Source organism: Pleurodeles waltl, chromosome 10, assembly GCF_031143425.1.
Source record: "Pleurodeles waltl isolate 20211129_DDA chromosome 10, aPleWal1.hap1.20221129, whole genome shotgun sequence".
NCBI classification, from domain to species: domain Eukaryota; kingdom Metazoa; phylum Chordata; class Amphibia; order Caudata; family Salamandridae; genus Pleurodeles; species Pleurodeles waltl.
The window spans coordinates 639,270,113-639,283,059 of NC_090449.1; the positions used below are offsets into that span (position 1 = coordinate 639,270,113).

Genomic DNA, 12,947 nt, shown 5'->3' on the forward strand with positions numbered 1-12,947 from the left:
ATAATGCTCTAATTTTTATGGTAGCTTGGTCAAGCAGTTAGGCCAATCTTGGAGAAGTTCAAAGCATTTGTTGTACTCACAGTATCAATAAGTATGGACGCTCACTCAAAGGAATAACTCAAGACAAATTTACAAAAAATACTTCAGATTTATAAAACATTTTTAAGACCAAGATCATCAAAATCGGGTAAGTTCATTTTAAGGTGTAATTTTTCAAAGTTTAGAAAATGTCTTTTTTTGTGTAATTATGCACCATAGGAATCAATGGAAGAAAACTTTAAAAATACATATAAAAAGTCAATGTGTTTACCACTGTCTCCTTTTGCTTTTAGGTTGAGGTTGTCAATAAATCATGTGGGCCAGCTGGAGGAGTTCAATTGGTTCCCAATTTTGGCAGGAAGAGCTGTTGAAAAGTCCTTGGAGGTGGTGCAGGGCCACTGTGGGGGACCTTTTGGAAAAGCAGTGCATAGGTGGACTTTAAGGTGAGTCCGGTGGATCCCCTTGGACTTTAGAGGTCCCAAGGGGTGGGGAACCCTTAGAGCACAGCTGGTTCTCCAGTACAGGGCCCAGTGAGGCCAGGTGCAGAGCGGATAGGTGAGCTAAGAGCTGTGCACAAAGGTGTCCTTGAAAGCAGGAGGCTGGTTACTTTGAGGGTAGTTTGCAGGTCAGCAAGGTCACTCTAGTGGTCATTTCGCAGGTAACACCTTAGGGGTGGTGCAAGCTGGGGTTGGCCACTCCTCCTGTCCTTTGTGCATTTTCCCATTGTTGCCCCCTCCAGAAGTTGGGGTTTGCAATGTGGGCAACCTTCTGCTGCTAGCATCAGGGCGGGGGGGTCATGTTTAAAGGGCAGTAAGCCCTATGAAGCTCATAGGCAGGGCTGTGCACATTCCTGTGGGAGAGGTGTAACACCTCTGCCCAGGAAGGGCTTTGTTCTCTGGACCCAGAGAGGACAGGCTCTCACCCCAGTGTTCCATGAACTTGTCTGGTGGTGGCAGGCTGGTTTTGACTTGTCAGAAACCATGCATGGGTAATTAGCTTTTGACGGGAGCACCTCTATGGAGGCCCTGGGTACATCTTGTAATAAATCTAATACTGGTAGCAGTTTGGATTCATCATTCTAAGTTGTATGATATCAGACAAACCAGAGTGCAGAGTGGCCATCATGTAGCTGTGAAACTCATACTGACCAGTGTCCGGCACATGCATGTAAAATGACTGCACTGTTCGCTTAATGTGCCCTTGGTTTGGTGGGGACACAGTAGGGGCATATTGCTCATGCATCTATTCCCATACATGCAGTACAGTGCACCGTGCCTTAGAGCTGGAAGGCCTGCCAAAGGGGTGACTCACCTATATAGAATGCAGTGCATAATGGACGGGACATACGGGTTGTGGGCCTTGCCAATCTTGCAATTTAGGATTGTACCAGGACACTCAGCCTGCAATGGCAGTGCTGAGTGCACTTGGATGCATGGTGCCTGAGGGTGGCACAATCTGTGCTGCTGCCCTCAGGGGCCTACCCTTAATACCTTATGCCCTGGATGCCTTAGTAACATTTACTAGGGGCTTATAGTGGTGCCTAAAGTTGTTTCCAATTATGCCAATGCATCACAACAGTTTTGGGAAAGAGATATGGGCCAAGGAACCTGGTTAGCAGGGGCCCTGGGCACTAACAACTTTGAAACAACATCAAATACCAAGCAAACATTGGGGGATACCCATGTCAAAAGAGGCCCTTTCTCACACTAATACTTTCAACAATGATTGAAACTAAATAGTAGGCTAATCCATAGTTATTGGATTGTCAGTGTAGTAAAGGTCAATGTGTTTTGTCATAGTTCCCATTTTTTCCCTTTACGTTATTCTGGCATTAGGACTCTGTGCAACACTACCGTTATTTTCCCTCTAAAACACCATCTGTGCATCGACTTGTTTAGCTATTCTGTGAGGCCAAGGTTGATGGTGTAGAATATAGGCCAATGGCGTGGAAGAAACGCATTTTGTGGGCTTCAATGTGTACTTACACCTCTCACCTCTATGGAAAAAATTTCAACTATGCTCTGGTTCGGTTGCCTTTCTAAAGGGCTGCAATTAGGTATTGAAATGAAATCCGCCTTTGCCACAATTTTCTTATATTTATATGTCACCTTTAAAGTTTGCCATGTAAGCTGATAGGGCTGGTTGCTTAATACATAAGATAGCAGAATGTCTCATATTAGTAGTAGTATGTACTCACAGTGAGTAAATACGCAAAGTCTGTTTTCAATGTGTTGGGTAGGCTAGGTTTTCTATAAACAGTCCTACGTGTAATTAAACTTCTCATTCTATATGTTTGCCTGAGAAAATGTTAGCAGGATAAGTCAGTTATTTTCAAATTAGTTTCAAAATCTAATTTAATGCTAATAAAAGATTTTGACAACTTCAGTGGAATAATAACTTTATAAAAAAGTACATTACTCTGCCTGAGACAAAAAGAGTTTTGAACTAGTTTTGCTTCTCAGCCCTCTCCAGAGGCTCAACACAAATGCTTGGCTTCAAGTCAATAGCCATGCTGCCAGAAAGCAACGGTGTGGGCTCTGAACCCACAAATGCAGGGGCTTTGTCAGCAAGACACCACTTCATAGAGATTAACCATCTGTGAGTAAGACAAAAAGAGTTGGCAGACTAAAGCACAATCTTACACTTCCTCTTTCAACTTACACGTGCTAAATGGAAGTGGCAGGCTCTGCTCCAAGTGATTCACAGGTCAATCCTAGTCCCAGCAGAAGGAGATAAATAGTTGTTGACTCTAACATAGCAAAGTATGCCTCATTTGAACAGAGGAGAAGCTAAGGGAGAGACAGAGCCCCTTCTAATGGTAGGACGAGAAAACCATTGTGTATTTAGGGCGTCTTGTAATTTTCGCAGTAAAGCAAAAGGAAAGTGCTGCAAGAGGAAGTGATAGTAAGAGGAGAGAGTAAGCAGTATTGGGTGTATAATGATTTCCAACCACTGGCTTTTGCTCTTGATAAGGCAGGCACCTCAGCACTTTCTCTTCTTCAGAGCATTTCTAGACTGGGGAAGACTGCATCTGAAGAACGTAAACCTTGGTGTGCAAAAAGAACTCAGGAACTCTAGACTGTAACTGCTCTCCAGAGGTCAAGTGGCTTACCTCCTGTTCGCCGGCTCAGTGGACACAAAAAGCAGAGCTTTTTTGCCATGTGGGAAACTGGTTGAGCAGGAACTCACAGTAAAAGGACGCAGTGTCTTGGAGCGTTGGCTTGCTACAGCTTCCAGCCTTTTCCTCTGGTGTTGTAGTGTGAAAGTAAAAGTGCGTCCTAGGGCAAGACAGCAAACCTGTCCTAGCAGCGAAAGAGGCTCAACAGATACAAAAAACAGCTTTGACCCTCTGACAGCTTTTGGTGCCAAAACTAACAGCTTTATCATGATTGTGACAATGACGTAACTGACTTCAAGGAGCCCTCTCGGGCTTCCGCCTGGGCCTTGTCCAGCTAAAGAATTTCACCCCCCAAAAGGTAGACAAAGTTGCACGGTGGAAGCTTTTGCTGGGGCAGTTTGCTATGTCTCACTGACCTCTTCTCCCTTTCAATGAACCTAAAATCACACCTATTGGACCCAGTTAACAGAGACTTTACTTGGTGCTTCTCTTTTTCTAGGTACTTCAAAATCATGTACGTCCAGTTTTGGTACCTTTTTTCTTATTACATTTTATCTATATTTCTAAATTGCTTCGAGAATTGTGTTATGGTGTTACTGTTTTTCAGTTAGCACATATTTCTCTGGTGAATTGTCTGCTGCTTGTGCCATAGAGTCAAGGGCTGAGCAGAGGTTGAGTCTAGAGTTGAAGCCTAACCAGGGTGTGTTTAATAAGTTGGTAAGGGGTCTTCATTCCCAAATTATTATTTCGCTTTCTGACATACAGCATACAGTATGAGTGTTACTTCAGTGACAGCGAGCTTTAGCAGATTGTGCTTACTTTTTTGAGTTTTTTCCACAAAACAGCAGTGTAGAAATGAACAAGAGAGGGGAGAGCATTCAGGTTATTGTTAGAATTTCGTCTGAAAGTTTGTTGGTGCACTGCCGCTCAGTGCAATTCCCAGTTTACCAGTTGGTGTGTATGGCTTAAATCAATTTGAAGTTCTGATGGGTCAATATCCATTCTTATCATTATATGCCACTAGTAGGACCTATCTAGTCAATTGAACCCCACAGAAGTATTTAAAACAGTGCTCCCCAAATTTTAGAAAACCCCCACAGAAATATTTAAAGAAGTGCTCCGCAAACTTAAGAAAACAACCCACTTTTTAGAACAACAAACTTTCAGGACCCACTTAGCTTTAATGGATATGAGGCAAGAAATGTTTTAATGTAACTAAAGCATTGTGTAGCAATGCACTGTCATTTACAGACAGACTATTTTCCTTTGAAACGGCCACTTAATTTGCACAGACATTGTTTTAATTGATATACTATATTGCACACAAATGATAATGTGTGGAAATCGGGTTTTAGTGAATATTTATCATTTGTGCATCACCAAGTAAAGTGCCTTGATTTGTTTTCATCCTATTAAAATCTTCGCTTCCATCACACCTCAGAATTACAAACAAAGTGGTTCATTTTTGGTTTCCTAGCTACTGAACTTGTACAGTTCATTTACAAATATGTACATTTTGATGTGTTACAAAAAAATGACAACCTACAAACTTTTCTTTTGCAGTTTCTGTACCACAGCATGATAGTCACATAGTTCACTTTACTTTTCTATCTCTAACTACAAAGTGAGAGGAGATTGTAAACACCAATTTCTATGTTAAATAATCAGTAATTTGTCAGAAGACATAGCCTGACATTTGATCTCTGTCTTTGAAGTGCAGCAAATGTGACAAGATAATTACAGAGGGGCATATTTATCAAGGTTTTGCATCACCCTTGCGCCATGCTAGGTTATTTAAGGGCAGGGCAATGCAAAACATATGTGAGATTTACCAAGCTATTCAAGGCCCCCTTGTGAGGCCCTGCAGTGCTTGGTAAATCTGGAGTAACACAAGGCAGCGCAAGTCTTTGTCTGGAGTTACTCTTTCCCAGGGAGGCATTCCATGAGTGGACCCACGCATGTACCAATGGATTTTTGCGCATTTCCAGATTTACCATGGGTGGTAGACCTGGGAATGTGTCAAAATGCTACACCTTCCCAGGGAGGCCTAAATATCTTTATTTCTCCTCGTGATATTGTCTGTCTACATGTAGAAAGAGGAAAAAGCCCCAAAGGTGTCCCTTCCTGTACAAAAACAACATTTCCTGCAAGCACCCTTTCACCACAGTAGCACTGATGCAAGGTAGCCAAAAGTGCCCTAGAGCAAGGATAGATAGATATGGCGCTTTCCTGCCCTCTCTCTTTCACGCGGCACAGCAAGTGTCTTGCAGAACTGTATTGCATGAAAAAATTATAAATATGGCACATAATTTAAAGGCATCTTTATATTTTTGCTGAGACTTTCAAGACCCAGCAAAATGTGGCTTCCGACTCAGACCCACATTTTGGCAAGTACTTAGGGGCAGATTTAAGAGCTCCTTGCGCCACATGATCACCCCCTTAGGGTGGATTTTTTTAATGCTAAGGCAGCGCTAAAGTGGCATTTTCCCGCTGCATATTTGCAAAGTGGTGCAATGCATGCATTGCAAAGGTGGCATTCCCTCAAAAAATGGTGCAAGAAAATCTAACAGATTTTCTTGGGCCATTCTTTTCAGCACTTTTAACGCCTGCTCAGAGCAGGCGTTAAAAGGGGCCTTCCATTATTTATAATGGGCCCCCATGTACTCTCAAAGTTTTGGCGCTACTCTTGCAGGGTACATCAATAGCGTAAAAAAAAGACACTATTGTCCCCTACCCTGCACCATGCTGCACTGTATTTTAAATACAGCGCACACATGATGACACTAAGGGGAGAGGTGAAAGTGGCGGTGCACTAGGTGCAGCGCCATTTTTCTTAAACCTGCCCCCTAGGCTGTAATCGGCTTTCATCAACCAGTCACTAAACCCACCGTAGCCTTGAGAGAATATTTTTCTCCTCATTCCACTCTTTCAGGGCTGATAAGCGGTTTTACCAAAGAGATATGGCCCCAGTCCAGCAATCCATACACTGCATAAGCTAGAAGAAAAATAAAAGCAGAAGAGTCTATAGCTTGAAAAAAATGAAGTGAAAATCATCGATCGGATTTGCGGTATGAATTATAGCTCGAGTCAGTAAACAAGAGACTTTAGGTCCCCTAATATTTCTGTGATTTTATTTAATTACATATCGAATCATTTAGACCTTTAATTAGGTTTTTCGATTTGATTGTATTGTGCTTCTAGAGCATCACTCTCAATCAAAAGCAAACATGTCCAGCAACCCATCATCTGCACTGGATAATCACAATTTATCAAATGTCCTTTTCCTTACCAGGTATTTAGTTGCTTTGTATATCTTCATCCTGTGTTAAATAACATTTCATCTTTATAGAAGAGACTTTTGTGAGACAAATAAACAGTACCCCCTGAGTATTCAAAAATATTTTATTCCTTCATTTGACAAAATGTTTTCACTCGGGTAGGCAGTTGCTTTTGTCTCCATTTCCTCAAAATATTTTCATTTACCTTTTGTAATATTCAGTTACTCATATAATGTTCAGGCTCCAACATCCAAAGCCATCTGCAATATTTTTGCTTCTCTAATAGTAGAATCTTCTTGCACAAGTGCTGTCAGCGAAAAACGTTGACATGGTGGCAGGACTTTGAAAGGTATTAGATAGGAAAATGATCAGAAAGTAAGGGCCAGATTTATGATGTCATTGCGCCGTTCTGACTCCACATTAGCGTCATATTTCTGCTGCTAAAGTGGCGTTGGAAGGTGAAAAATGCCACGCCATATTTACAAAGTGGGCCAATGTTTGCATTGCTCCACTTTGTAACCCCTTGTGCCACATTATACCTGTGCCAGGCATAATGTATGCAACGGGGGGGCATTCCGGCACTAGGGGGGCCGTAAAATGGCACAAAGAAATCTATGAGATTCCTTTGCGTAATTTTTGTCAGGATTTTTAACGCTTGCTAAGTGCAGGCATTAAACAGAGAATCCCATTGATTACAATGGGCGTCTGGGTGCTTTGCAGGATTAGCATCATCATTTTTTACGCTAATCCTTCAAAGTGCCGGACTAGCGTAAAAAATGATGACCCTAGTCACCCTAACTACTGCCATGGTGCGCCGTATTTTAAATACAGCGCTACCATGGTGGCATTAGGGGAGCACTAAGGGGCGCAAGAAAAGTGGTGCTGCACTAGCTGCAGGGCCACTTTTCATAAATCTGCCCCTCGATTTGGCAACCATCTTAAACTGTTGCTCAATCCTATACTTCCCATTTCTTCGGCAATTTTATCACCATATTTCTAAAAAAAAAAAAAAAAAACTCTTTCTTTGCCTTTCTTGGAAAAAGTGTTTTTCATTGTAACAAATGAACTCCTGGTAACACTCTCCCAAAAGTCAAACGTGCAACCAACTACTTGAAGTAATTTCTTGTTTTCCGCTTGAGCATCAATGCATGCAATGTGAACAGCCAGGCGTGCTTTTGTTGCTGTGTATATTCAATAAATGTACATGTTGTATTGTGCCTTCCATAGTGACAAGCCCACTGCGATTCATAAATGGATACACTTACGGGAGTCAACAGTGCTTGCTGAAAACATATGTGTATTTTCCCCTTTGTATCTAACAACATAATCCACTTTCAATTTAGCATCAGCTCAACTGGTTAAAACTGAATGTACTTTAATTAAAAATATTTCTCTTTTGCTTTCTCAGCACAATGTTAAAAGAGCAGTATGTGGACAAGCAGCGCATTGGTGTTTTTGGAAAGGTAATAATTGATGTTTGTTATGTCTTGCAGTTGCGGTCGTGGACTGCCATTTTATTTGTATGTATTTTGTTTTATTTGTAAGCAGCTGATACTCCACGAATAATGCAGTACATAGCATCAATACGTACAGCAGATAGTAAATGGTAGATGGCGCCAATGCACACATCTGATGATAGAAGACAAACATGACAAGTAGCGAAGACTGTCAAAAGTTTTTTTAAAAACCTCTGTGATAAGGTGAAGAATAATATGTATTTATATATATATATATATATATATATATAGTGGTAAAATTAGAATTTGGTGTCTGTTCACGTATATATATATAATTTACCATTTCTACGAAGGATCAGTGCTTGAAATGAAAAACAGAAGTGCAGGTACTCTGCATCAAAGTACCTGCTGGTTTCCGAGAAGTGCCGGTACTGTCCAATGAAAAATATTACGTTTTTCTTGACATGTGCAGGTGCTCTCTCTCGCAGAAGAAAAAAATGCCGGTACTCCGTACCGGACAGTGCCGGCCCATTTAAAGCACTGCGAAGGATTTTGCTCATTTTTGTATTTGTGTTCTCAAAACCCAATTGAAAGTTGAGATGAGCCACATAGAGTCACATTTGCCGTGTTAAAAGCAGGGTACTGGACACGTGCTATACAAAAATGATTTCATATTTCCTTCTTGTGTGCACAGCTGCAAACTGAAATTTTATATTCAAAGCGTATCCATGTTTGTATCTTTTTGTCAGAATGCCATAAAAGCCTTTCTTATAACTAAACTGTCTTGACCTATGCATAGGGCAATGGCTGAAACAAACAAGCGTCTGGGAGGAAATCATACAGCAGAAGAAGTTCATTATATGTTTTCATTTATATAGCATCAGTCACTGTTAAGAGTTTTAAATGCAACATTTTATAAAGGTGTGTCATGGTGAACACAGAATTTCCCAAGTTTGTTGAGCACCATTGTCGAAGTCGAAGTGGGGGGTTTCCATTATGTCATCCCAGGTCTTTTATCTCTGGTGTCCTCGTGCCCCTATATTGTGGACCCCCAAAATGGGGACAAATTACTTCTTTCAGTACTTGACTCTTAGGGTCAGGAGGCAGAACCGTTCAAGGCTGACTTAGGGAAGTACTGTGAGCTAGTAACTCAATAGTGCGTCAAATGGCACTCAATAAATCAATGTCATGTCAGTGTTTTTTCTTCTAAAACAGTAAAGTACTTCAGTACTCACAGAACTAAATAATACTCACACAAATTAAAATATTTATAGAATGAAAAAAATTGAACTGCTCCCAAAAAAGGAATCACAAACTGCATTCGCTGCATAGCATGTTCCCCAAATGAAGATCCCAGACTTGAACTTGTATTGCTGAGGTACTTTGGACCAGTCATGCATCAGCAGACCTAGCCTCGAAAACAGGAATATCCTCTATACATGCCTATTCCAAGCAATGGAGAAGTATGCAGTTAGGAAACTGTTCAGATCAGACCTACAGACATTAGTATTACATATTATATCAATAAAACAACCAAAATAGTGTTTCCCTAAGCATAAGGAATAATTGTCAATCATTATCAAAAAGCCATGCTTATTGACTTTTTTCACAGTTGGATCAGCAACCCAACATGGACCTGTCAACAGTAAGGAACATTAAACTCACATGTTATTACCAAAATTATTATAAAAATTGCCTTTATTTATCCTAAAGCCTTACTTAAATTGATACAACTGCTTTTCCACCAGGTTACCAAGCCACTTTTTAGGATCCTACAAATAAAAGATCCAAAACTCAGTAGAAGTCTCAATCTTAGGGCCTGATTATGAGTCTGGTGGTTACAAGACTGCCAGACTTGCAGTAGTGGTCAGACTGCCATGGCTGTGGCGATCCGACTGCCACATGACAAGATTGGCGGGTGGATCGGCAACTGACCGCCTTCTCCACCAGGATCCAAGATCATGATGGGGTGACAGTGGTCTTGGTTGTAATCAGCCAGGGCGGTGCTGAACACAGCGCCACCCTGCTGATTACAACCTTATGCTCCACCAGCCTTTTTATGGCGGTTTCCCCCGCATGAAAAGACTGGCAGAGAACAAGTGCTGAGGGCCACATGGTGGGGCCCCTGCACTGCTCATGACATGGGCAACTGCCCATGACATGGGCATTGCAGGGGCCTCCCTGCTAAGTACTGTCGGGATGCGCACTCACTGCTTTGCAGAGAGTGCACATTCCCAGGGTGCCGGTATGCCCCCTCTGTGCTACGAGATAGCACTCGGCTCCTTTGAGGAAGCCAAATGCTATCTTATAGCACTGTTACTAAGTCCCACCGGTCAGACTTGCAGAAATGCTGTATTTCAAGGTTTCCGCCATTCAGCAAGGTCAGACCGGCAGAAAACGTGTAATAGGACAGGGGGGATGCCACCGCCATGGCAGTGGTGTCCTCCCTGGGAGTTTGGCGTTCCCGCATTGGGACTGCCAAATTTGTAATCAGGCCCTTTGTTTTCAGAGTAATTAAAACAGAGTACCTGTTTCTTTGGGGGAGGAGGGGCGTCAACAATCACTTTACCCGGAAGACTTAGTGCTTCATTAAGATTTTTGGTGGTCCCACCGTTGGACCATCTAGGTCAGAGGGAGAACGCCACTGCAATGGCCGTGGCACCCCCGCCTTAATACAATGTTCCAGCCATTCTGACCGGAGGGAACATTGCAATAAAGCGTTCCTGACGATCAGACCAGCAGGAACAATGCTGCGAGATAGCACTCAGCTCCCTCAGGGAGCAGAGTGCTATCTCGTAGCACGGAGGGGGCCGACCAGCACCCTTGGAATGCGCACTGTCTGCAAAGCAGACAGTGCACATTTTGATGGTGGGAGTATGGGGGCCCTGCACTGCCCATGTCATGTCCCTGTGACCCCCAGCACACCCTTACCGCAAGCCTTTCCATGCCAGTCAGACTGCCATGGAAAGGCTGGCTGCGAGGGGAGTTGTAATCAGCCAGGTGGTGCTGAGTTTGCGCCGCCCTGACTGAGTACAAATCTGACTGCCGTCATGCCATCTCGAACCATGTTCCCAGTGGGGACGACGGTCCCCTGACGGGTCCGCCTACCATGGCTGTAATTGGGAGGTGGGACCGCCTTGACGGCCCTTTAGAATGCACATCCAGAACCAAAATTTGCAAATGTTTTGGAAGACCATTGGTTTAAAGGAGATGCTTTTGCCCTAAGTACTTCTTTCTGATACAACTGCTTCATTTTGTAAATCCTTTCTCTTCTATTCCAGCCATTCCATTGACCAAAACACTCTTGAGAGTGTTTTGAACTTTACAGTGATCACTCATCACATGAAACATGATACTAGCCCCATTGCTTCCTAATCCAGAGGGAACAATTTCTGTTGCCCCCGCTGCTACCTATGCTATACAGAGCTCCCCAGCTGGGGCCTTCTTGACAACAGTACTACAAGAACCCCTCTTCCAGATTGCATTGGAGTTGTTTTACATTTCTTGCAGTAGAAAACCTTTTGTCATTGTGGAACCTAACATGTTGGCAGTGTTTGTAGTGCCAGGTACTCCAGCTCTCCGGACACCTGTGTTTCTGTCACTGTTATTGGTGGCACCTGAGCTAAGGTGTTTCTGATAACAGTATTCCAAGAGCCTCTCTTCCTGCTTGCACTTCCTAAGCATCCATGCCTTCAGCCTCTTGCATGGTTTCAGTGTGTTTGGCAGGAGCCTAGCACTCACTTCTGGGGCATCCACAAGAAGAACCTGCCTACTGAAGTCCAAAGAAGCCCTGCGGTGCAGGGGGCCTCTGAGCTCCAGGGGGCTCCCTCAGCACAGTACACTGTGCACAGGCGGCAGGCCTCTGAGTGGGCCTTCATGTACTTTGCAGGGGGGAACCCTTAAGTTTTGTTACGCCTCTGCTACCTGCCAAGGTTTTAAAGAAACCCCCTGTGATAACTGTAGTTCATTCTGGCCTCCCCTTATCCGTGTAGGAAAATCCTGCAAACTACTTGACAGGGAAGTGCTAGTAATCAGATTACAGAGAGTTCACCTCACCTCTTCCTTAATCAAGAGAAGCCTCAATGAATTGGCTTATTGTCCATGAGTCTTTTGATCTGCCAGGAAGGCTGCAAATTATCTATCCCTCCCAGGAGGGCAGCCCTGAACATGAATTGCATTACTCCTCGCTCATGGAAATAAAACCCAAATTATATGTGCATGAAATAACTCATACTGAGAAAACTGACTCTTTGTATGAGCTTTTAACACATCAAAGACCTTTCTGCTTCTTACTCATCAGAAGTTAGATTTTAGGCACACTTTAGTTAAAGTACAAAGCATTTTAAACACTAGAGATTTATACTTCAGTCACAAACAAAAGGAGCATTTGTTTTTGCCTTCTTAATTGAATGATAATGCCTTAGTAGGACATAAGCAGTGAAATAAGGGAGTCATATGTGACCGTGCTACTGTGCATGGATGCCAGGATGAGTCAAACAACAGTCTTCCTCACTCAGCCTATTCATTTGTGTTCTCATCTTCACACAGACCCTTTGAATACCCTCTTACTGTTGCTGCATAGCAGGGACCTTATTTGAAAGGATGGGCACTAGAGGTTACCTCTAACATCTGTTTTAAAACAGAGATTACAGTGGGTGAGGGTCCATTTGGGTTTCCAGTGCCAAAACAAATGCCCAAAAAAAAGAGGTGCAAAAGCGAAAAACTGAGGATTTTCATGTATTAAGATCCACTCCCTTACAACCAAAGGTATAACCACATTTCTATTTCAATAGTTTTTTTTAAATTAGGATATTTGTGTGAACCATACCTCAAATGGCTATGAAGCACTGTACATCTTATTATATATAGGCAATGTAAGGATACAGAGGCCTCCTGTTACATTTATAATGTGAGCTAGGGATACAATGAGGGTGAATTCAGATGGAATCATAAATGTAGCATGACACTGGTGTGAGCTGGGGAAGGGAAATGATACACTCAATTTTGGTACAAAGATTATGAAGAGGTGTTTTGTTAGACCATAGTCATTAGTCA

At 42.6% G+C, this 12,947-nt stretch overlaps 1 protein-coding gene across 3 annotated transcripts in view; it reads left to right on the top strand.

Moving 5' to 3' along the window:
* The window catches only part of DPP6 (dipeptidyl peptidase like 6), a 1,951,083-nt gene that overhangs the window by 1,891,923 nt on the left and 46,213 nt on the right, over nucleotides 1-12,947 (top strand). For all 3 annotated transcript variants that reach the window (XM_069211130.1, XM_069211129.1, XM_069211131.1), the window contains exon 21: nucleotides 7,844-7,898. In XM_069211130.1, the coding sequence (XP_069067231.1) occupies nucleotides 7,844-7,898 (55 nt within the window). The remainder of the gene's footprint in view (nucleotides 1-7,843; nucleotides 7,899-12,947) is intronic.